Genomic DNA, 25,863 nt, shown 5'->3' with positions numbered 1-25,863 from the left:
GAATTTCATTCCACTTTATGGACCATTTCACATGTTGTCTCGGAGGACTAGTTACCCCACCCAAATAGTTCTACTTATAAACATATTCTCAATTCCATCCCACGTCCTTTATCAAGTCCTTTGATGAAAATATTAAGACCTCAGGAATGACTAAGCTGAGGGCTGGAGGAAGGGAGGCACTCACTGATACGCCTTCAAGGTTGGTCCTGAACATTGATAATCCTATTTTTGCAGGGAATAACTAGCCACTTTTACACTCACCAGTACACAGTAGTAATCTTGTCATCTACGAAAAGTCTTTTCCTCATGTTGCCAACGTAGCTGCTCCAGGCATCCTCCCTGCTGTACCCTTGTGGGTCCTTCTCCCCCAGGGACCTGTGTGGAAGGTGCCCCTGGTGCTGTGAGTCATTAAGTTCTGCTTGCTAGGCTGAAAGTGTCCCCAAATCCTCGATATCTTTGGAAGCTTTTCTAGGATACAGGTATATAGGTTCACTTCCTACACCGGTGATCCCAAAATGAAAGGTGCAGCACAGTGCCTACCTCCGTGAGTTCAGCTCCGAGGTGAGCATGGAATATGCATTCAGTAAATGCTTTTTAACTGCCTTGTGTCTGGTACTCCCCTCAGACTAGTAAGAGTACCTAGATGGCCAAAAGGCCCCCAATGGAACCTGCCCCCTTGGAAGCTTTTAATGTCTCTATGCCCAAGTTTTATGTAGAATTTAGCTCCTTGGATTAGATCCTTTGGTTCAGAGTTGATGCAAGCACCCATCCCATCCCATACAGAGCCTCCAGCCTCCATCTGTCAAGTCTTCCTTTAGAACCCTGATGACAGTTTCAAAGTTTGTACCATACTCTCGAAAATGTAGGGTCCTGAGGGCAGGCAGGGACTGTGTATCTTCTTTCTTATTGTAAACATAGTGGCACAGGGAAGGGAAGGATGGATGGATGAAGAATAACAATGTACCTCTGTGAGAGTTCAGGGGATTCACACAGAGCCCACCAAGGCTTTGACAGTGAGGATTCCTGCTTTGTAGAATGTGTGATCGGTGCAGGTTTTTTAAAAAACTAAGACATACCCTGAAAAGTATTTTTTAAATTCTGCTTTCTATTCTAGAGGAAGTGTTGAGCTGTATTGAGGTCAAAAGAAATAATTAATGTTGACTTTATCCCCTTGAGGAAACTCAGGTCTATATCATTTTAAACAAGCATGACATATGAAAACTAGGATTTTACAAAAGATAATGTTACAGAGTGATCATTCCATTGACAGAAATGGAATTCTTCTCAATAGCCCTTCAGCATTTTTTAAATGATTTCGATTTCCAAAAATCCAGTTTACCTGGACTTTTCGGGATCAAATTGGTTGCAAGGAGCAGAAGGAGTTGAAAACTTTGAAGAGACAGCTGTAGGAATGGGAGGAACATTTCTTTGAGAGCGGGATGAAATTCTAGATGCCCAATGAGAGAAAACTTCATAAACCTCTTCCTTAGTAAGATGGTGGCAGAGCGGGAGGGGCGTGTGTGCTGGATGGCCGCGGCCGGGTTTGTGTAGCTGTCACGCGGGCTGCAGGCGCACACATTCATACAGTTTTGTGCTGTGCAGAGAGTAGGGGCTGCTGGCTACTTATGAGAAATAACAGTTCTGTAACTTCATTAGTTTTTCAAATTAGTATCGCAGACAGCTCCCACTTTTCACCACCGTGCTTTCTGGAAATAGAATCATAAAGCAGAGAGTTGTAAAGTGCCTCCCATTTTCCTCCAGGAGTAATATCTTAATTGAGACTGTGTCTCTGACCATATATTTGAGAAAAAATAAATCAGAACTATGATCAACTCTCTGTCAGAGGCAAAGATGCAGTAGCTGTAACCTTCCACATTTATTCAAAATAGTAAAAATTATACTCTTTTCTATAAAGGGGACATAAATGTATTATACACATTGATTTTACATGCACTCTGAAGGATATGTTCAGCAAATAAAAAGTTCAACTAAACTATTTCATAAATTTTAGCAGAACTAGCTATACTATAAGTTCATTAAATATTTAATCCCTGATGATTTGGTTCTTTGTATGTAAGAGCTTTGGGGATGGTTGCTTTGCCCTAGTTATGTCCAAGGTAGTTTGAGTGAACGCTTTTTTCTCTTCTGATGAATGTTCCTGGGCCAGATCAGCCTGTTCAGTGTCCTCCTCCCAACCAAGATGGACTTTGGCGGGCTACCCGGCCTCTCTGAAATGCTAAAAGTAAAGCTCAGTTTCTTAAACGTGTAAAATGAGGCGACTGAACTAGTTGGTCCCCAAGGTCCATGACCTTGAGTTTTGTGATTCAGCGACTTGAGCTTGCTGGTGGATGTAAGGATGTAAAAGTGCTCAGTTTAGCTGTTGTGATGGTGGTGATGAGACTCGCTTCCAGGTCCGCGTCACCTCCTTATGCGCGTTCAGGCTAAGCAGGGCTGCCGCCACTCGGCACTGATCCAAATCCAAGCTACCAGCGGAGACCCACCCTCCTCCTTGGACTTGATACTAGGCTGATGTTTTGTTGTCACGCCCTCACCCTTCACAGGAGTGCCATGAAAAAAGCATCCATCAGGTTATTAGTAGAAGCTTTTTCAAAGGTACTTAAAAATCATTTTGCTTTGTACAGATATGTTTTAGTGCATCTTAATTGAATATGGAGGAAGAAACCCCACTCTCTCTTGAAAAATAAGCCACCTATTCACATGTATAGCAGCCTTAAGGGCCTGCTTACACTGCAGGAAGCTGACATGCCTACTCAGTGACTGGCTTTTTTATTCTACTTTTTCTACTCCAGACCTGATTTTGTGGGCATTTATAGTAGGTCAGTGAGCAGACAAGCATTTTTTGAGGGTGACCTTGTCTTTCATTTTGTCCTTTCTTTCCATCCTTCATTCAACAAATATTAATTGAGTGCATATTGCTGACCAGATATATTTTAGACTCTGTGAATACAGTAGAGAAAAAACTTGGCAAAAGCTCTGCTTTAATAGAACCTACATTCTAATGACGAGCCAGGGGGTGGGGAGGGGGATAAACAAGCAAAGAAGTAAAGATGAAATATGTCAGGTAGTTGGTAAATGCTGTGATGAAAAAATAAAACAGAGTAAGGAGAATAGTGACCGTAAAGGTAGGGAAATCACTATTTCCCATATATTTAATATATAATATATTAAAATATATTTATAGAGGGTCATCTATATATAAGGTGATCAGTGTAATTTCATATTATGTAATGATATGTTTATATAATTATATAGGGGTGATAGAAAGTGAGTGATCAGGAAAGGCCTTTCTAATAGGTAACACCTGAGGAGGGACCTAAAAGAGTAGAGGAAGCAAGCCATGAGTCTGTCTGGCAAAAGGGCTTTCTGGGCAGAGGGAAGAAAAAACCCCAAGGGCCTGAGAAGAGTTGTGTGCCTACATTCCGCATGGCTGGGACAGGGTGGACAAGGGAGAGCTCCGTGGACATGTGCAAGTGTGTGTGATGGATCAGAGGACGGGGTCCTGGTGGACCACGGTAAGGATCCGGGATTTCACTCTGAGGGAGATGGGAGCCATTGGAGGGCTTTGAGCTGAGGAGTAACATCTGACTTGGGTTCTGCCAGGATCACCCTGGACTCTTCATTTGCCCACAGTAGAGCAGAATCCTTTGTTTCCCTGGTGGATGGGATCCTTTGGCTTCAGTCCATGAAGGGGAAGACTTTTTGAAAAATAGATGATGCAGAAAAAATACTACATGAGCTGTTGAGTAGGGCTGTCATAGATCAGATACCTGCACTGCGAAAGAAAAAAGAAGAAATAGAAAAATACAAAGCCACCCTTAGTGCACCCTATTAATGACCTCATATCCTTATTGAATTTAAGGTAAAAATTAGTGACTCTGCTGCATGTTATTTTTCTGAGGCATCCGTAAAGCCCGTTGACCCTGTCTATGTGTGTATACACACACACATGGGCCCCTCCCCCAGATAGAACCCTCTGTTTGGTTTTGGATAAGAGGAGTTTCTGCTTTACATGTTAATTTTGGTTTCTGTGCTACAACATCATCAGCTAGTTTACTTCTCCTCCGGGCCCAGGCTAAGGCGCCACACGGGTGGGAGCAGGCAAGAGCTGCCAAATCCCAGGGGATGCCGTGAGGTCAGAGACAGCAGTGCCAGGCTGAGAGGACTCTCCTCTCGAAGGCTGTGTGTACTAAGGACACTGCCAATTTTCTGTTTTCTTTTGGAACATTGGGTTACTGTGTGTTGTTTCCTGTTTCCTCCTGCAGTGGTGCGTGTGGGTACTTAGGAGTGCATCAGTTACAGTCATACAGTATTAAAAGGCTTTTTCTTGACATGCATTAGGAAATATGCAAAGGGCATGTGTCTGCAGCAAAACTCTCACTTGGTTTTTCTTACTGAAACCCATTGCGAATGCTTATCATTACACTGTCAAGTTCCACTGAGTTTTAACCTAGCCCCAGACTTTTTGGAAGGACTTATAAGAGCTTCTGGGAAATTATGAAACAAATATTTGAAGTGGGGCTGTCATGAAGAAAAGTAGGATTTGTAAGCTGAGGTTGTACAGTTTTGGCATCAGAAAGACTTGGACTTGACTATCCGCCCTGCCATCCACTAGCTGTGTGTGTCGTCAGCGAGCTCCTTATCCCTCTGAGCCTCAGTTTCCTTGTCTCTAAAATGAGGATAATAATACCTGATTTGCAGAACTGTTCTGAGGATTAAATTTAATAAACCTGGCACAGTGCCTGGTGCATAGAAATAGTAGATAAATGGTAGCTATTATAATAATAATATTATTATGCATCCTGAAATGAAGTTCCCTCCCACCAAGTTCCATATCAATTAAGAAATAATTTAATGTTTCTAATTTGTATTTGGTCAAGCTAAATAGAGAAAAAGAAACATTATGGGGAAATAATATTCTAGAGTAATTGCTGCCAAAAGAATCCTAAAATAAAAATACAAGTCTTGTTATTAATCCCTTAAAGCAATCATTTGTGGCCGTTCTGCGACAGATTTATTGACCACAGCATTCATTTAGAAATGCGAACCTAATGAGAACTTGGCCATTAGTTGTGATAATGGTCTGTCGTTCTGAGCTTGAACCACGTGTACTTACTTGGCCTCCCTTCAAAATAATAAATTATTTCAAACTCATTTCATTTCTTGAAAAATGTCCCTATGATTTAGATCATGCTTGGGATTGTATGAGTATTCCTATAATCCATCATCCAAAATAAACTATATGATTCTGGGCTGTTTCAAGATTGAGAAACTTCAAACATTTTTTCAGAAATTGCATGAAGGGTTACAGAAGTTTCTCAAGCCTCTGATTTATCTTTTTATGCCTGTGTTTGATTGTTATTCCGTATTCAGGTTTATTTTCCTTTTAAAATAGCTCTGCGCAAAGAGAATATACTGCTAAATACTATTCCAGGCGAATGTTTGCAGATGCAAATGACTTCTATTTAAGGAGCCTGTGATTAAAACTTGAAAGAATGTGGCCCTAGAAAGCATGTGAATAACCTTTGAAAAAATCTCACAATGGAACTGAACATGGGATGTTTATAACCTAGGATTACAGCTGTGAGGGTGTGTGTGTGAACACGCATGTTCAACATGCTACAAAGGACCGCACGCTGAAACGTGTTAGTCTAATTCCACTTTAATTTAGATAAAGTAACTACTTTATTATCAAGAAACTGTAATGTGGAATCAACTAGAAGGAACTCGTGTTCCATTTGCCTGTGACAAGTGAGCCGGACAGTTTCTGCAATTCCATCTTTCTTATAAAGACAAGATATCTTTCTGATAAGTTCTTCACTGGGCCATTTCAATCTCTCATAGGTGCTTTGTGGCTCGAGTACATTTCATTTTCTTCACTTTCTGAGTGCTCACAGAGCAGGCTGCTAATAGTGAAGTCAGAAAAGCTGGGCTCATTGGCAGACGTGTTTTTTCATTCAGTCTGTTTGTGCCTAGGGATGACCAACTTTCAGGGTTCTCGTTTTCAAGACTAACCTCCTGGGGTCGCCCGAGAGATCAGGACAAGCTGTGTGTCTCACTCTGGTGGGATCGTGTCTTTCACCCTCGGGTGCTGTTGGTGGTCCCGGCTCCCGGCCCGCATCTGGGTTCTGGAGAGCAGCCGGGTTCAGGCCCCGCTGAACAGGAGAAATAATGAACATGTCACGCGCGTCGCGAGTCTTCCAGGCCCTGGCACAGCTGTGGCACTTTCCCCCCCTGCTGCGAGGCACAGCACGCTGGCCATTTGTTGGCAAGTTCATATTTCACACTGCAGGGAATTGAAATGATTGAACAGACAGAAGAAGAGTTTTATTTGCAGTAGCCTGCGTATCCCCAGACTCTGATTTGGCATAAAACATCTGCTTCCTGATCTGCTTCAAGGCCAGTTCCTTTCCTCCAACAAAGGTTACGACTTCAGGCAAGCTGTGCTTCCACTGGCAGGAGGAAATTTGCCCGAAGACTTGATTTAGTCAGAATCAAAGCATCCTGCCACAGAATTTCTTTTTTCAATTATCTCCGAAGAGGCAGCCAGACTGTAAATGTAGCAGTGTAATAAGTGTAATGAAATAAGGCAGACACTCCTTTCCCCCCACCCCCGCTGCTATCAAGGGGAGGTCCATACGCAGTTGGGAGTCCACACCCAGGAGCCCGGGAGACTTACCTCGCTACCTGTCAGCACGTGTGTCTCGGCAGCAGCACATTGTGGGGATGTCCCTTGGACGTGTTTTGGCCCATTGGCATGAGAAACAAGCGCATGCATTGGTTTCACCTGCAATGTTTACATCTTTCTGATTATAAAAGCAAATCGGCATGATGCTGAATGTAATGATTACTATTTTTCATGGTGAGGAAGCTTCATATAGCCTTCGTTTTGTGGTATGGTCCTAATTACTAATTATGTTTACCCTCATGATTTTGTTGTGCAGAGTCATATGTTTTGTTCAAGACAGCCCTCACTAGCCTTACAGACATACATACAAAATTAAACCCTGGCATTTTATTATGCTCAAGCAATTAGATGCCATCCTCATAATGAGAAACATGACATCTTCATCGCTCTCCTCTGTATTTTCTTGTTGTTTTAATGCAGACATTTACCAGAATTGAATACAGTCTTCCTCCTACACACACACACACACACACACACACACACACACACACCCTAATTGAATATCTGCATATCTCCAAGGAGTCCTGTGGGTGAAACCATGTATTCATCTTCTTTAGTTCTTAGGCCACTTTGGTTTAAGAGTAAGAACTGGTGCTTTTATGAAGTGCCTTTTTCTATAAAGTCAAAACCTCACAGCAGTGCACAGAAAGCCGATGGTATAAAGGAGCTAAGTAGAGTCTTTAATAGAGAGAGCTGGGTTGTAAGTGTTTTTGTTCCTATGGAGCAGATAGATTTGGCTCCATCTGTTCCATATTCATAACAAAGGAGCGCACTTACAGGAGGGCCAACTTCCCCAGAGCCGCCTGGTAATGATCTTTTCACCAGAATGAAAGCATCTCAGCCCGGTGGCGTGGCCCCGAGAAAAGCAGCTAGCAGGGTCGCCCTTCAGAACCCCGATTTCCTTGAAACTCAGGTTGACATAAATTTTCCCAGTACATAGAAGGAACGAAAAATAGACTGATCTCTCATCTCTCTGCAGCACTGTGCAGTTGGGAGGTTCAAAATGTGTGAGTTCTACCTCCCCTTTCTGCAACCACAAAACATTGATAATTAAATAGTATCGGGGGAAGTTTGCACTTGAAGTATCACAGGGGAGAGGCTGTTCTTCAAACTTCTAAGTTGTTTCTATTCAGACTTTTTAATCTTTTCGAAACTGAGGTTAATAGAAATATGAGTTATACCAAATAAGGAAAAACCCCTGTTGAGTTTTGTAATTAGCAAAACTTCAAAGCCAATTTCAACCAAGACCTCTTAGATTAAAAAGATAAGTGGACCTAAGAGTACGTACTTTTTCTTTTACTAAGCTGAAGAAAAATAAAATGAATTTTTTTTGCTTAAAATGCCATGCTATATACAAAAAAAAAATCCTATTTATATGACATATGGAGTCAGCATCAAAATGTAAGTGATCCCTTAAAACTTAAATAGCACGTTGGTATTAATATCATAGCTGTCTGATAAATGCTTGTGTTTATATGCTAGCTTCACAAGCTTCTTAAGAAACAGGAACATAATTTGAAGTATGCTTATCCTCTTCTCCATTCTGTGGACTTTTCAAATACTAGAAGCTTCTAAAAAATACAGCATTGATTTATTTAATATACTTCATATTGAAGTCATAACTGTAACGTATCAAACCTTTATTGTCTATCTTGGTATCATCTCTGCATTATCTGCTTACTAAACTAGGCTTTCCGGCAAATCACACAGTAAACAAGTATCTTAAAAAGTTTGCTGCAGCAATACAGTGGGCAAAGTTTTCATCTAGCTACGAGATTGCTCTGCATTTTAGCAAGAGGAAATATAAAGGTAATACTCAAAGAGAGTGAAAAACATAACCGTTCAGTCAGTGAAGATTTCAACACCTTGGTCCCTTTGGTTATTTTTTGTAATGTAGGGACCTGAATATTTCTGGCTTATCCAGGAGGTGTATGCTCTTTTTATAGTTCCTAGTATAATTGGCAGTTAGAGATTTGTTTGTTTCCTGGTTTATTGTCTGTATCCCAATTAAACTGTAAACTCCAGAAGCAGGAACCATTTTTTAATACTCCACAGTGTTTCCAGAACCTGACATAGTGCTTGGTACAAAGCAGGCACACAAAAAAAATTTTTGAAGGAATAAATAAATGAATGAAGTAAAAACTGAATAAGCCAGAAATAGTCAGGATAGTTTTTGTCTTTTTAGTTTCGATTTAAAATTTGACATTTAACTTACCAAGTAACAAGTTGAAGAAAATAATTCTTTAAATTTTCAAATTTTGACTATTCCAATTAGTTTATACATCTTATTATTTTATATGTAAGATGGGCAGATTTAGGTATTTGGCTCCATTTACAAACTTGGTTAATTAAATTCCTTTAACCATTAAAGATTTAATATATTCTCTTTTCTTTTTAAGTACTTGAACTGACTATAAAACCTTCCCACGTACTTAAGTAATTCTTACCATCATCATAATTTAAAGTTAAAAATAGGAGGTTTAAGCTCTCTTAAATGTTTTAAAACTGCATGTCAACCTAAAATTTCACTTAGTCACAAGTCTAAATCAATTGTTCCATTACATATTTTAAATTGGAATTACATGTCTGACCTGTTAATCTAAAAGGCCAAAGTTTTCGTACACTTTTAAGGGTTGTTAACGTTCCACATTCTCAGATGCTTTTTAACACAAAAATTACTAGCTCTGTGGTTTTGATTCTCTTAAAAATGCCTCTACTTAGTTTTTAAACTCAGCTGCGACTCAAGTAGAGTTACAGTCCCTACACACAGGAGGGCTTGACTCTCACCTCTGATCACAATCACCCCAGCATCACTCTCCTATTCTTACTTAAGCAGCCTGTGGTCAGCTGGATTCTAGTGACACCATGCCTTTATTCTCCTGTTCACTGGAGGGGCCTGCAGCCCCTACACAGGCTGATCATTTGATGAGATTCTGCATATCTTTGGCTCTAAAGATGCCCACATGCCTTATCTCTTAGACCACATACTCAAAAACATGAAAGTAATAACCTGCTTGCATCTTGTATGTCTCTTTGGGTTCTGGCTAGTAGGTCACGGTTTCCAATATCATTCCATAAGAAGGAGCCAGCAGAGAGGGCAGAGGAACCCTCCGGGACAAGGGATTTTTTTTTTTTCCTTAACTGTTCTCTTCACTTTTGTATTCTAAATGCTGAGTTGCAGTTTCTATTTAGGCAACAAATCACTTTGCAGCTATATAGATTTTTGTTACCTGTAGACCCTTCTTCAAATCTTTATTGAACACATGCTAAGAACAAAGCAGTGGGCTCCCCAGAGGGAGCCCCCAGGGGAACTCCTCACTCCAGCAGCAGAGATGCCATGTAACAGCCAGCTCCAGGACAAAGCAGGATATGGGGGATGTGCTATTAAGGGGTCAGAGATAGATCAGTGTAAGAACCCACAAGAAGGATTGTGTGTTGGAGAAATGGAGACATATCTCACCTGGCCAGAGGGAGCTGGGGTTTGAAGAGGCAAAGGGAAAGCCATGTGAGAAAAAGGAGACAGGGAGGTTCTGGGAGGAAAGATTGTTGGGACTAGCTATTAATATGGATTAAAGGAGAGAAAAGAAAATAAGAGAGATAAAGAAAGAGATCGAGATTGGGGCGGATTATGAAAGACCCCGGCTGCCGTGCCGCAGGGTGACGCCAACAGCAGTGCCCAGCTGTTAACTTTGCTGGGAACGGTCCTATGTGGAGACAACCAGGGCAGACCAGAACTCAGCCCCTATCATTTGCTTTGACTTGATGCATTCTGTCAACATAAATTCTCCATCGAGGAAAGCATGTTTTGGTGTGAAACAAAGTGTACCATCCTGGTACCCAAATAACTCCCTCCTTGGTAGAACCTGACGTTCACAGAGAGCATGTTAATTTGCTCAGGCCTCTAGGGTTCCATTAGGGGCCCGCTGCCCAAACACACGGCTCCTCCTGCTAACATTGTACACACGCTCATATGAAGACTATGAAGAACAACCAAAGAAACAACTAATCTGTGTAAAGAGATACTTAACCAAATATGATGCAAAAGAATACAAGAGACAAGACTAGGACCCGCTGCCAGCAGCACAGCACCCGCAGCAGGTGTGGGCAGGTGCCGCGTCTGCACCACCTCGGACTGGTTTTACTGGGGCTGGGGCCGGGGCACGGTTAGTCTGTGTGGCTGCAGCGGCCGTCTCGGTGCCCAGCCTGGTCACTTCTCGGCAGGATTTATGTCCTCATCTTTGGCAGTGCCCCTCTACCATAATAGCATGCTTACACTCTGAAAATGGGTTGAAAAAAGACCTCACAGAATCTCAGCATGATTTTCAAGAGGAACAGGGTCTTCCAGTGCCCTTTTCATAGTCTCTGAACTCTCACCCCAGCCTCCGTGCACATCCTCACATAAACCCCCTCGCCCTCCACCCACTACATACACAGAACTATGGTAGAATCCAGTTTTTCTAATTGAGGCTAGAAATAAAGGGGTTTTGTCCCTCTGGTTTTCCTTATGCCTCATAAATAGCTTTTTACCACAACTACCCAGACCTGATCCCTCCTCCTTCTGTAAATTTGCACTTAAAACCAGAGACTGCTTGCAGAGGGAGCAATACAGACAGAGCTGATGGCATCAATCTGGGGAGCAGTGAAGTGATATTTGAGATCTGTAGGGATCTGTCACCTGAGTTTCCAAGTGCAATATAAAAGTTCACAGCCCCTCTAAAGTAGGTCATACTTCAGCTTTTCTTCTAGAGGGGAAGCCCCCAGGGAAACTAGGTGGGTTGCCCAGCTGGCTGAAAGGCACAGAGTCAGTCAGACTGGGTAAACCAGGGAGGTTCAGGCCACCATTGTACACACGCTCAAACCACGACTCCATGTCCCTTCGAGGCCCTTCACCCAGGAGGACTGGGATGAAAGCGGGATGAAAGGTTCAAAGAAACTATTAGCCTTTTTCTCGGGGTTTCTCTGAATTGTGTTGACTTGATGATTTCTTAGTAATTTACTGTCCTATATTGACAGTGACATTGTTCTGTTAATACTGTACGAATGAGTAATGGGATTTGTGGCTGTCACTGCTCACCAGTTGACAGTCACCCCAATAGCATATTACACGGGTGACCCAAGGAGCCTGTGGTGAAATCATCACATATATAGTTCCTCTCTGGGATTTGAGGAATTCTGCATTCATCTGAGTTGTCGTCTCTGTTGTTACTACCTTTATTATGTGGCTTGGAGTTGAAGAAGTTTAAGTTAGTCATTCTGCCTGTTTTCTTTCGTCAGATTATACTTATTTGGTAGAGCAGATGAAATTCACGAAAATCACCACAAACGAGAGAGAAAGGAAGATCTGACCTTAATGATCTGGGACATCTTTTCAGTAGTACAGCTTCAGGCACACCCAGGTCTCAGAAAATAGTTAACAACTCTAGTTTATAATGGGAAACTTTTTTTCCTAACCATTCAAAAATGTTCAGTGAATTTTTAAAAATAATAAAATATCCAGTTAGGAACTTAACTCTGTTTCCTCGTGTTTAAAGGTTTTGTTAACAATTCAAATGATACCTAAGTGTTATCTTGCCCTCGGTGCCTATATGGACTGGATTCCTTCAGTCGTATTGCGGAAAAACAAGATAAAGTTTAGATTAAAAATCTGAGATTTAGGTTGACTTAAATTTTTCCTAAAGAGAATTAGAAATGCTTCTTATAGAGGATATTTTGAAAGCATTCTCTGAAATCCAGGGTTTTTGTTTTGTTTTGTTTTGTTTTGTTTTGTTTTGTTTTGTTTTGTTTTGTTTTTGATCATGCCTTAACAGATATCAAAGTACAAGGGACGTAGCTTTCCTCAATAAACAGTAGAAACAAGTTTGTTGTCACTGAGATTTAAAAAGCAAGTAAAAGTTTGTCCACACTTCAGATAAATGTGCACAAAGACATGATAATATTTTGTTTGTTTATTCCTAGAAATCAGTGAAAAACTTGTCGTCAGCCATTTGTTTGAGGTTGCTAAGAAAAAGTAATTGATCTATGAGGCTCAGCTGCTGGGATTTCAATAATATTTAAGTTAGCGTTTGCAGTGAGAACTTTGCCTAAGGGGCAGAGAGACGGGGAGGGGGGGCGATGGGGCGAGGGTGTGGGTACCTCCTAATTTCTCTTCGGTCTGAGGCTGCACAGCTGGAACTCATTTTACTTCTCTCACCCTGAACTTTAATTTTTCGTCCCTGTGAAGTTCCCTGGTGTTGAAACCAAGTTTTAGTTTACAGAGTGCACACTACCCTTATTTTATTGTTGGAAACACCCCTCTTCCTTTTCTAGATTTTTTTTTTAAGAAACACCCCCAGAGCCATATCAAAGTATCTGATATTTACATGATACTTTAAATTTCTCCAAGGCTTCCACCTTTAGTTAGTAACCTTGTTTCCAAGTTTTGCATCTGGGACTTTGACCTTAACCTGCCAGGGAGTTAAGTCTTGAGACACCGTGGGCTGCGGGGGAGGTGAATCGCGTGGGCAAATGTAGCCGGCTGCTGAGGTCGCTCTTAGGATGCAAGCGTGATAAACCCGGGGCCAAGAGCAGGTTATGAAAACATGTGACTTTTAGATCTCAAAAGGTAGACTGGTGAGATGTACTCCATCATAACTGGTGATTTCGTTCTTAATAAGAAAATCAGGTATTGTGCTACTTAAAAAAAAAAAAGTCAGATAGCCAGCTACAAATTGTTGCCTGGGTCTTCTTTCAAGAGGCCTAACTTTTGTTTTAAGATGTTTTTTGAGGATCTGGTAACCATTTTCCAAGAAGTCCATATGGCTCTAGTTAATGTCTATTCTATTCCCACAGCTTCTTCTGTTCCCCACCCTCCACCCACATACACAAAATGGATTCTGTTGATTCATTAAATTCTAGAAGACATTTTCAGTAGTACCATTTATTTAAAGGGGCTTTACTTTTTCTGTATTTATTGTGAAAAGAATATTGCTTAATTATGCCATTACCTGTCTCATTTACATATACCTGTGTTGTACATTAAACCACAGGAATATCTACACGAGGAAAAACTGGGCTCTGGTAACAACTAATAACCTACCTTTTTTAATTTTTTTTTGACTTGCACAACATGAGAAACATTACCCGTGGCAAACATAAAGGAAAACTGCATTAATGCCCCCACACGTGCTCATTTCTTTAGAAAGACGAAAGCAGCCGATTTTTAAAAACAAAATTTCCCAGAGTACCCAGAATGACAAGGGACACAGAAAAGGAGAAGGATTTGGCTAAAGATTTGAGGATGGATAAGGTTAGGCAGAGAGATGATACAGTGGACCAATGAGTACAGTACTGGGCCTGAAAATGGGAAGAAAATATGATACAAGAGTCTCACCCCTCTCCTGGTATACTTTCAATTAGTCATGAAGACCATTTGTTGTCTTGATTACATCTGAGTTGGTTAAAATCTCATAACATGTATATTTAATTTGATAGCCTATGTAAAATAATTAAGTTTTTTGATACAAAGAGAAATTTTAACTTATTATTCAAGTTCTTTTATTTCTGGTGTCTTCAAGCTCACCTTTATACTCTACTTCTCATATTTGAGGAAAGGTCTTCTCTCATATGACTAAGTTTACGTCTTGGATCACAGCTCATCTGGGCCCACCCAGCAGCGTGGAGTTAAAGTGAGCCTAATTACAAGCAGCAGCCCAGGACGGCTACACGAGCAAAAACAAACTCAGTGGCGTGGGGAGGAAAATGAAAAACAGTTTTTAAACGCTGGCGTGAAAATAAATAGATGTGTCTCGTAGTGTTTCCTTAACAGCGGCTTATAATTACCTCTCTTCAGGGCCTATTTTAAGTGGCCGTGTAACAGGAGCTTAAAAAGTAAACTCAGTTATTTAGTCAGGAAGGGCTGCTGTGTGGGACCCCAGGTGCACCAGCGCCTCAGTCCTTGGTCCTCGGTCTCAAGTCGGCCGGGGGGAAGCCTCTGACTGCACGGTTGTTTGTACGCAGCACTGTGACAGTTAGCTCTTGAGTAAACCAACCATCCCCAAATTGGTGGCTAAGACAGTATTTATTATTTCACAGTCTCTGTGGGTCAGGAATCCACGGGCAGCTTAGGTGGGTCTCTCTGGGCCTGGGGGTCTCCCAAGGCGATAGTCATCTCAAGGCTCAGCTGGGAAGGATTCAATTTCCAGCTCACTCACATGACTGTCAGCCAGACTCAGTTCCTTGTGGGCTGTTGCACTGAGGTGTTAGTTCCTTGCACGTGCTTGGCTCAAAGTCTCCTTCTGTTCCTTCTCATGTGGGCTTTTCCATTGAGAATCTCATGATATGGCACCGTGCTTCAGAAGTGAGAGAGAGACAGCAAGAGCAAAAGTGCTAAGGAGAAGGAATATGAAAAGGAATACACACACACACACACACACACAGAGCTGGATCACTGTGCTGTGCACCAGAAATTAACACAACATTGTAAATCAATTATACTTCAATAAAAAATAAGTAATAAAACAACTGTTAAAAAAAATCCTGTGACTAAGTAGGATTAAACTCAGGATAGAAGAAAGAGCTTAACAAAGAAAGAACATATGTAATAGATGCAGAAGAAACTTTAACAAAATTAACAGCAATTTATGATGAAAAATTGATGGTGACTTAAGGATTAAAAAATAGTTTCTTCATCTAACAAAAGGCCTTGCCAATAACCCACTGTATACATAGGTTAAAAAGAAAAGAGTGTTAAGGAGAAGGAAGTCTCAGTCTGTCTTTTACAGCATCATTGCTGTATTCTCCTCATTAGAAGCAAGAAACTAGGTCCAGAACACTCTCAAGCGGAGGGGAATATGCAAAGCGTGCATGTGAGGTGAGGACTGTTGGCGCTAGGTCAGAAGCTGCCTGCCACACGCAGGATGCCATGTCCAAACGATGGGCCCACAGTGAATTTTGACGTGACTATTGCAAATACTTGCAAAATTTACAGCCTTTCGAAGTGCTGATTTGGGGGCCTTTATGTATCAAATCAGCACATAAGTGCTGAGCCGTGCTCACCTGAGCCCCAGGAGACCAAGGAAACAGGGTTTCAGGAATGGGTGAAGTGGTGCCCCTATCTGAGGTCATGGAACAGAGTGAAGATCAGCAACCCTTTATTCACATGATACTCTAAACACAGAGAACCAGTGGGCCCCTAGATTATATTTCATTATATGTTGTAAGGTTGTGATTGGTACTTTGCAGGTCATTAGGGGGAAGAGGCCCTATGGATTGATTTATAAAATTGCTATTAAGATCACGATGTTGGAGTGTGCTTGTTTTACTGGTCCCCATACCCCTACTCCCAGCTTCCTGAGTCCAAAAGTACATTTTCAGCAGTAAACTGAGTAAAGGGATATGAATTTGGATTACATGACAAATGTTTAAGACACGAGTTGAATTTCTCATTTTAATCTGACAAATTCTATTAGAAAATTCATGTATTTTTTTTTAATTGAAGTATAGTTGATTTACAATGTTGTGTTAATTTTCTGGTGTCCAGAAAAGTGAGTCGGTTGTACATATATATTCCTTTTCATATTCTTTTCAATTATAGTTTATTACAAGATATTGAACCCAGTTCCCTGTGCTATACAATAGGGCCTTGTTGTTTATTTGTTTTAGACATAATAGTTTGTATCTGTTAATCCCAGACTCCTAATTTATCCCTTCCTCCTCTCCCCTTTGATAACTATAGTTTGTTTTCTACGTCTGTGAGTCTTTCTGCTTTGTAAATAAGTTCATTTATACCATCTTTTAGATTCCACATTTAAGTGGTATCATATGGTATTTGTCTTTGACTTACTTCACTTAGTATGATAACTTCTAGGTCCATCCATGTTGTTGCAAATGGCATTATTTCATTGTTTTTTATGGCTGAGTAGTAGTCCATTACACATATATACCACATCTTCTTTATCCAGTCTTCTGTCAATAGACATTTAGGTTGCTTGCATGTCTTGGCTATTGTAAATGGTGCTGCTGTGAACACTGGGGTGCATGTTATCTTTCTGAATTAGAGTTTTCTCCAGATACATGCCCAGGCGTGGGATTGCTGGATCATATGGTAAGTCTGTTTTAAGCTTTTCAGGAATCTCCATGCTGTTTTCCACAGTGGCTGTGCCAATTTACATTCCCACCAACCATGTAAGAGGGTTCCCTTTTCTCCACGCCCTCCCCAGCATAGAAAATCTGTGTGTCTTTATAGAAAGAGTTCAGGTCGAGGTTTTCCTTTACCTGTTGCAGGTTAATGTTTCTTTGTGGTGGCTAAAGCTCCAATTTGGGAACTTAGAGGTGAAATGTTTCAATCTTTTGTCCTAGTTGTTGTTGGTTGGCTTCTGGGGGACCTATCAAGCCTGGATAAAACCCCCTCTGATAAACACACCCAGGACACCCTCACACGCCCTGACAAAGCTATGTTGGCAACTCACACAGACCTCAGCTACCACACAGAGCCCTGCTGGTCCCTAAACTGTGGTTCCTCTGTGTCCCCAGCTGGGATGAGTACAGCACAAGGACCACACCAGTCTGTCTTATACATCTTTGCATCCGTGGTACCTAACAGGAAAGCTGGTACATAGTAGAAATTTTAAAAGCATTTGTGTGGATGGATAAAGCTGCCATAACATATCATACATGGTAGGAGTTCTTTGCTGTCAGTTTTCAAATGTTCACTATTTTCTAAGGAAAGCAGCATAAGAATTTATAAATTTTGTCTTAACTAAGAGTGTTGCTTGTTATAAAATGGTGTGTCTCTAGAATCACAGGGATTAATACTACCTACCTACCTCCTGACAGAAGCCAGGCACATTTTAAGTTTCTACACCCCCACTCACGTCCATCTTCAGTCTTGCTCATAATTTGATCCTGAGAGACTTTTCTTTATACATTTACTTGTGTAAATATCACATTTTTCAATTCCTCTGTTGTTTTGTGTTCGTAATGCTCAAGCCTCTGCTTTTTTTGTTTCTGTGTGACTAGTAAGGCACTTTCATGTTCCGTTGTATCTTCGAATATTACTAATAATTAGTAATTGATATTTTTAAGTGGTACAATGGCATGTTCTGTTTGTCAGCTCAGGGGTGTGGGGTTAAGAAACCTGGAACATAACATGGGATAGAGCTGTTACCCCAAAAGGGGAAGGGAAAAGACCCCAGTTCTTGTTGTAGCCGAAAGATAACAATTCAAACGGGAGACGGAAGCATTGTTTAGCGAAAGATTTTAAAGGTTTTATTTAGCAAAGGGCAAGTACACCTCCAAGAACGGGAGGCAGGCTGATCCAAGGGCAGAAGGCAGTGGGCTTTGTTTGTTCCCTTCTCTTGTACCTTCGCTTAGAGGTGGTCTCTTGATTGACAGCTCTTGCCCCTGGCGTGCTTGGTCATGCTTGTCCCCTTTTGCTCATGTCCTTACCCATCATGCACACAGAATAACCCACGGTGGGGGGCCTAAGCCACAATGCTAATTGTATTACAATGAGCATTGGGTCGTGTGCAGTTAGGTCCTTGTCGCTACTGTGCAGTTGTGGCTGTCAGGTTCTAACTGGTTTCTTGCTGGCACTTGTTTAGAGGAAGTAAAGCCCCTTTAAGCTGAAGGTGGGCACACCACCATCTTCTGGACCACCCTCCCTCTCCTCCACCTATCTGCCCGGTGCCCCCGCTTATCTGAATACCTAATAGAGCCAAACTCTCAACTTTTTTAAACCTTGCATGAAAATTGAGTTTTGCTGAAATATGGAAGAAGTTGTTTTGGTGTTATTTTTGATTTTCAGTGTGGTAGATAAGGAACTCAAGTTACACTGACGTAGCAAGGCACACCCTCTTAGGTAGGGTCTGAGGGTTAAGAGTTTCCGTCCTGGGCTTAGGCTGGAAGTTGTGGAGTCAGCTGACTTAATGTGATCTGCATTGTGTACTCACATTATGTGTTTATTCTTTGCATCGATTTTTCTAAGGATTAGCATGTAACAGTCAAACAGCATCATAAGGTGCCAGTCACATTAACCCTATCATACAGCTTTTCTGGTGACAGAGAGCAGGTGAGGAAGTAATGGGGAAGTTTGATGGGGAAGGTAAGTCTTTTATACAACCAGAAGTACATTTTATATCCTTAATTCATAGAAGCAGGTAGGCCATCCGGTAGCCAGGACTAACTGCCCCTCTGAGAGCCGGTGCGAGAACCTGGGACTCCTCCTGGGAGCCTTAGCGCTTGCTGCTGTTCAGTTATTCTAGGGCGCTCTGCAGTGATTTCTATGTCCTAGATTATAGGATTCCTCCTCCACATCAATCTGCAAGAGCTGTGCTAACTCTAAGAAGTACCTTCACTAAAACAATTAAACATCTGATCCCGCCTGGAGCCTGTTACATCTAACAGGAAGGATCATCAAGTAAAATCAGGTATTGCATGTGGCAAATCAAGTTCTCAGGGCTTGTAGTGAGTCCACCTTAGCTCAAAAATCCATAGAACAGCGGCGTAAATATCCATGTGTCACTTTTTCACACAACCTCTCATGAATAAGACATGAACTCTCTCAAGAACCCATGGTTTTTCTAATGAATTGGAGTCACCTACGTGTACTGTATTTGTGACATGCACATTTGCAGTTGGGGCCACAGGAAGGACACCATTTCCTGGATCAAACCACAGAGTACAAATATTGTGCCCTAAATAACACACTAGTTACTGTAAATGTCAGTAAAGGGAGTTTCTCCAACTTTGATTTAATGAAAGCCGACGGCAAAGCCAGCTGTTAGCGCTGCTTAACTGCTTGTCGGGGAAGGGGAGGGTGGGAAGGGCTGAAAACGTCTCTTCTGTGTACACTTTGGTCTTAGAATGAAGCACGTTTTCAACAGGTGTTGAACAGCGACACTAGGGGGTCCTTTCCAGCTTGATGTCTTTTAAGTGGTAACTTTGTAAGTTCTCCTCCAGGACGTGGACCCAGAGGTACAGGAGGAGATCTGTGGAAAGTTAAGTTTGAAATTTGCATCTTGAACCCTCTCTCCTGCAAAATCAGCATTTTAGTTTTCTGGGCTCCCTGTGAGGGACAATAAGAATATAAGAGAGAGAAGGCACACACACCCTCGTCACTGAGGGTATTACCAAAGTAATTGTGAGCCATGTGTGTTTTGATTGGTATCATCTGCTTTTTCTGAACAAAGAAACCGCATGAAGCAGAGGGAGGGACGTATGCAGCACTCACTGCTGTAATTTTTGTCATTTCTAGAATGCGTTTGTAAGCATGTTTGTTAAGGGGTCTTACTGCCTTGGAAGTCCCTTGGACATTAGGCTGAGTTTGGAGGGGACAATCTTTCAAACGCAGGGAAAGTTTTACAGTCTTACTATCTTGAAGAGGAGAAGAAAGTTTCTTCCTCAAATGATTTATAACTTGAAACACGTTGTCATGTTTTGGTAAGCCCACTTTATTAATTCCATCCTTCTCTGTGGCAAATTTTTAACAATAAATGGACCACTGCAACACAGTACTTTCTCAATAGCATATTGTACTTCTAATAGCATGATGGAAGCTGCCGGGCCAGGTTTAGTCATATAGAATGGAGCCAAGTTCCGAGTTAAACCTCTAATTGAATTACCTGCAAAGCACTGACAGACAGGCTTTCAGGACAGACAAAGCTCTGCTTTCCCCAGCAGAAGTAGGTCATGTTTAAGTTGGCCTGGCAACTGTCTGTTGGTGGTTCACCTTGGGCTCTGGTGGGCGGCGGGCCCCTGTTCCTGCAGGAGGAGCCGCTCTGTGAAAGCAGGAGGGTTCAAACATTATCTTCTTATTACAGAGAAAATTGATAACAGATCCAGTTAAATGGAAGAGCCTTTGAAATAAAAATCCGGAGTATTTTTCTGTAGATTACCAGCATTCCTGCAGGATTCTTTCTTTCTTGTATCAAAGAGGGAGGTTAGGGGTAGGAAAGGAGCCCTTTCTTTAGCAGTCAGTGTCAATCTGAAAAGTATTTTTGTTCTGTCTTCTGGGAAGGATTAGAGTGCGTTCCTGTCGGGCATGGAAGAGTTTACTGTAGACACTCTGCATTGGAAAATGAAGAGTAACCACTGTCCTTCTCTCCTCTCGTCCTTGCTCTTTGTCTCTTCCACAGCCTCTGCAATCCCAGACAATGGAAGACGGTCCTGTCTAAAGCTCAAAGTCTTTGTGAGACCAACAAGTAAGTTCCGGGGAGTGAGCTGCCCAGGGTGGCTTCACTGCGCATGCTTTATTGTGTGGTCTGGTTCACAGCGGTACAACTTTTTTTTTTACTGTAAATCCTGTGTGGTATCTGTTTGGTATATCAACATCCATGTTTTAGTTTTCATCCTGTTTTTTCTCATCATTTTTCATGATGCTTTTATTTTAAGTACACAGCAGTTGCTAACTTGTTGTTTCTTAGACTGTTGTACGTGCACAGCAAATGGGAACAATACTGGCATTTGGAAACATGCCACTGATTGTAAAACAGTCTCTACATCAATAAAAGGAAAAATTAGAGAGAAAGAAAAAAAGAAATGGGAGTTGAAGGGTGTCTTCACTAACATATTTGGCTGTTATCTCTATTTTTGTTATAGATAGCTGTATGAAAACTATAGGTGTTCATGATCGTGTTTTCGATGTTAACGACAAAGTAGAAAATTCATTAGAACCAGCAGGTTAGTATGCTTAGAGAATCTCTTTTAACAAATGCATCTCTCTCTCTGGTGTTTCAGTACCTTTTTTCCTTTCTTTCTTCCTCTCTGCATGTTTGCATGGTAGACTTGCTCTGCTTTTGCTCATCGCTAGCAATGCTAATATGACTTATATTCTACCTCATCCCTCCAGTATCTTTGTGTAATGCATGTCAGAAATGATGACTTTTCTTTTTTGGACATGGGTTTGATATAATGCATCGTCCTAGTCTAGAAGCCCCATCAGAATGCTAAAATCTCACTACTTTTTGCCATATCCTCAGAGCATGCTGGTGAATCACTGAATGTTAATGAATCTGTTTTCATTGAAGACAGGAAAAAATTTCTACTGTGTGTGCTTAACAAATTTTACTTCTCTAGTATATCGAAATCTATCGATAGGTGTAATAGGTGAGGAGGAGGAGGATGATTATTAATGATTACTTACGCCCAGAACACATACATCCTCTCCCGATGCTGTATGCAGAGGATTTCTTGTCCGCGCCCACTGCCCCCAGCCCCTGCTGCTGCATGTGGTAGGACTGTTACACTCGGACTGCACACATACAATAGATTTGCATGTAAACACATACACACAAAATCCTCTTTATTTTTGATGGAGTTTTTTACTTTTTAAAGTAGCCTCATCATGCTCAGTTATTGGCTGGAGTTGCCTGAGAGGAATGTGCCCTTAGCTGAAAAAATGAAGCAGGTCCTAAATGGAACTAATGACTGGACATTATTAGCCATCTGCATGTTTGCAGCCGAACAACAAGTTCTTTCTTTCAGATTGATCCAAGTGACATACCTCTGTGGTTGTCATACCTTCCACAAACCTTCATTAACCTAGACAACCTTATGGCTTTGTGCTTGGCTGATGGCAGTGCACTGCCTCACAGATGTAGAGGGTATTGTGACCAGAAGTGACCCCGGCAACCACCTACCAGTCATTTCCAACACACGTTCCTGGTTACCCTGGGTTCTTCCTAAGAAAGGAAGCAGCAGCAGCTCTGGATCTTCCAGCCCTCCCTCCGAGCACAGAGCACAGATGAGAGGTGTGGACAGTAAGCTAGCTCTCAGAGGCCTTAGTGACTCCCAGGGATCAGTCAGCTGCTTTTGAGCTACAAGGGCTGAGTGCTGACATGGAGAAATTTTAATTGTGTCCTGAAAATCTAGAAGCATTACTGTGACTTTTCAAGGTACCAGACGCCTCACAAGCTTAAGGACCTCGGGCCATCGTGGGATCTGTGAGTTAGATGAGCTCTCTTTTAAGGACCATAGAGTCTACACTTTTCCTTTTATAACTGAGACTTGCCCAGGCCATGCAACTAGTTACACACAGATCCAGGTGTAATATTCACATCTCTCAACTCTCATGCCACTGTTAGTACACAAGTAAGATTCTCTTATCATTACTAGACTTTACCATTTTGGCTTTGTAAGTGAGAAAGACCAGTAGAGTTGGGTGTGTTATAAACATAACTTACCCTGAATTAGATCTTTTTGATGCACGGATGCAGAATGTAGGCAGAGCTTTCCAGTCATCTTTTTTTCCCCAGGTAAATTCCATTGCCTATCGAGAAAGCAAGAGGCTGTTTAGAGACATAACAGATTCCATGTTTTTCTCTGGTAATGAAGAGGCACAGTGAGGACTATTCTGACATTAGGAAAATTACCTTTGAATTCAACTAATGCTAAAACGCAAGGTACCAAGTTGCATTACTACGTGAGCATATTTCACTCTGTCTTTTGGGAAACAGACTCTTTTTCACTGAGCACTTAAACCCATGATGCCCCTATAACTGACAGAATTTTGCAAAAGTTTGACAGAAGGTAGTCATACAGTGGTGGGGGGGACTAGAAATGCAGGTGTACACACAGGAGAAGCTCCCTGAGTCAGTCATGACTAGATTATCTAAGAGCATCTTGTCTTACATAAGACAAGGTTGAGCTACGATCCCCTGGCTGTATGAATGCAATAATAAATTTGAGTACTTGCCTGTATTCTTTGGAAAATTCAGACTTGCAGCTCTGCACCACTGTGTTGGATGGCTGAGTCTAGACCCAGACTAGATGACTCCAGCCAGGCTGAAAGGATTCTACTGCATGTTCTCAGCAATGTCTACTAATTCACCTGTCTTTGGAATGTATTTGTCTTTTTTGTTTGCTTGTACACTCTGCCTGCCAGTTTCCTATCATCAGGGACACAGGATGATCTCAGGGCCAACATATGCCCCATAATATGCTCCAAAGTATGGCTAGCATTCTCTCTCTCAACCACTGAAACCCTCATGTTGTGGAATCCTGGAGCCAGGAGGCAAGACTTGATTTGGCATCTAAAGAGAACTATTTTCGTCTTCCAAGCCACCTTCACTGTTCCCAGTGTTGGAAATTCCCTGTGTTTGGGGTAATTTCCACTGGGGTAGACTGTGCCTATGAATTCCTCCTTATAAGTCTGGCATTGCTTAGATTTACCCAAAGAACAGCCAGTTTTCGTTTTGCTTCTTGAGGGCCATAGAAGCTCAACACTGAGGCCCTGTTTCATAGAAGGATACTCTGGAGAATCCTGAGCCAGGATCAGTACGTTATGGCACAAAGAGAGGACCGTGGTGCCCCAAAGTGACAGATTTTCTCCTTTGAGGGGAAGATGGTACTTACTGATAGGCTGCTTAGAAAAGGGCTAGTTAGGGGGGTGGAGGGTGGGGAGGGATAGACTGGGAAAAAAAAAAAAAAAAGAAAGAAAAGGGCTAGTTCCAAAGATGGCCATGATTTGAGGAGCAAAAGGCACATTTAGCCTCTCTTTACTTACATGACAAACAAAAAGCTTTCCTCTCAAGGTTCTGCAACATTCATTCCCCCGTCTTGTGCGGCATGGGCCTAGAGCATGGACAGCCCTCGCTGAGCACCTGGATGGATAGGGAAGGCGGGCCCCCTTCAAGCTCACACTGAGTATCTAAGTGTTACCTGGCACCTTTTACCAGTACACTTCCTGGGAGTGGTATCAGTACCACTTCCCCGTGAAGAGGATCGGGTAATCTGCGAGTGAACATAAGATGAAGAGCCCAGTAGGTGGTCTAATTTCAGGTGTATAAATGTAAGTGGTTATTTCAGAACGAACCCTGGAGTCCTCAGGGTTTATGATTCTTTCCCAGTTAAGCCTGAAGTGCTCTATCGTTCTGGTTGACAACACACTGGTGCTCTTAAAAAAGTGATTTGAATTCTCTTTTCAGGGCAATTGAGGGCATTTATGTCTCCTCCTAACTATAGATGTGATATATTTGCAAGGCTCAGGAAGGACAGAGAAGAGAGTCCAGAAGTGTTTGGCTACATCACGTGGGGCTTTATATTTTCCTCTGCACCAATTTAACTTCCCATTCTCAGTTCCTAAACTTTTCTAGTCTCCTAAGCTAATAGCCATTCCATGCAGGTTTGCTAGGGTCCAGGAGAGGAGAGCACATTTGACCCAGGGATGCAGGAAGGCTAAAGTGATAAGTGCGCTGCAGAGTAGAAGCCACACGGCTGAGGGAATATTTCTAAGTTCATATTAGGAGTGAACATAATAAACAGAAACAACCCACGTGAGCATCTGAAGCAGAGGCCCACCCTGAGCCTGAAGCGTGGTTGCTTTAGGACAAATAATAGAGCGTGACTCTACCTTGCAATGAAAAAACATTCTTATCGTGACATGTGCGGTGTGAGGATAGAAATGAATTTACAATTAACATTCACTCTATTAAGAGGCTCAAGGAGGTCGTTCAGGGGCATCTAGGGATGATCCTTCAAGGTCTATGGAATTGGGAACAACCTCTACAACCTCCCTTGTTCCCATTCCCTCTGACCCTTGAGCGAGTGCAGCATGATGGTCACTGAGAGCCTACTGGAAGTTCCCCTGATGCTAAAGTAAAATCTACCACCACAGAACCCCACTGTTGGCCCCACATGGAGTTCAGAGAGCACTCAGTCTAGAAGCACAAGGTAGGCAGGTGGAAGGAAGAAGCCAGCAACCCCGGAGCACAGGGCGCCGCTTAGGCACGCCTCCGGCCTGTGTGTGGTACTAACTGCTGCGAAGTTCCTGTTTCGAAGTTAAGCCTGTTAATCACGCAGATCGAGAAGGCGCTCCAAGGTCAGAGGCAGCCTTATAGGGCACTTTATAGCTAAATAAAAGAAACTTACCTCAGTTACTCCATTTATTGAGAGGAAAATTTGCATCCACGCCGATAGTTTGTGTGCCCATCTTCAGCCTGATAAAAATAAAAAGTCAAGTTCAAGTAATTTAATCCTGGCGTTACAGGGTTTGTAATAGAAACAGCACCCTAACTGATTTCCTAATTGTAGGCAAACCAGTGGGTACAGATTTATTTAGGTTTAGTGAGTATGATGTGTAGCTTATTTAAAATGCTGTTGTTCTGGCATTTAATTCTTCATATTTTAAAATTCATGTAGGCATCCAACAACCAGGCATTCAACACTAATCCTGTGAAACCACT

General features: G+C 41.9%; 1 protein-coding gene and 1 long non-coding RNA gene across 4 annotated transcripts in view; one reads left to right on the top strand and one right to left on the bottom strand.

Annotated features, from left to right (window-relative positions):
- EFNA5 (ephrin A5) overlaps window positions 1–25,863 on the top strand; it is a 269,595-nt gene that overhangs the window by 238,868 nt on the left and 4,864 nt on the right. Inside the window, exons 3-4 of one of the 2 annotated variants that reach the window (XM_010971465.3) lie at window positions 20,818–20,883; window positions 21,281–21,361. In XM_010971465.3, coding sequence (XP_010969767.1) covers window positions 20,818–20,883; window positions 21,281–21,361 — 147 coding nt within the window. The remainder of the gene's footprint in view (window positions 1–20,817; window positions 20,884–21,280; window positions 21,362–25,863) is intronic. The other variant, XM_045507811.2, reaches the window with a different exon arrangement.
- Window positions 6,312–25,647, bottom strand: LOC123613258 (uncharacterized). 2 transcript variants are annotated; one of them, XR_006720611.2, is made up of 5 exons: window positions 25,550–25,647; window positions 24,186–24,282; window positions 22,864–22,949; window positions 6,698–6,805; window positions 6,312–6,569 (listed from the first exon to the last, which is right to left on the bottom strand). It is a non-coding gene; the product is annotated as an uncharacterized LOC123613258 (long non-coding RNA). The 2 variants fall into 2 exon arrangements; XR_012505567.1 differs by having other exon boundaries at window positions 6,312–6,805.

The sequence above is a fragment of the Camelus bactrianus genome, chromosome 3, assembly GCF_048773025.1.
Source record: "Camelus bactrianus isolate YW-2024 breed Bactrian camel chromosome 3, ASM4877302v1, whole genome shotgun sequence".
Taxonomy (NCBI): domain Eukaryota; kingdom Metazoa; phylum Chordata; class Mammalia; order Artiodactyla; family Camelidae; genus Camelus; species Camelus bactrianus.
The sequence above is the reverse complement of the archived record's forward strand: the minus strand, read 5'-3'. Positions and strand labels throughout refer to the sequence as shown.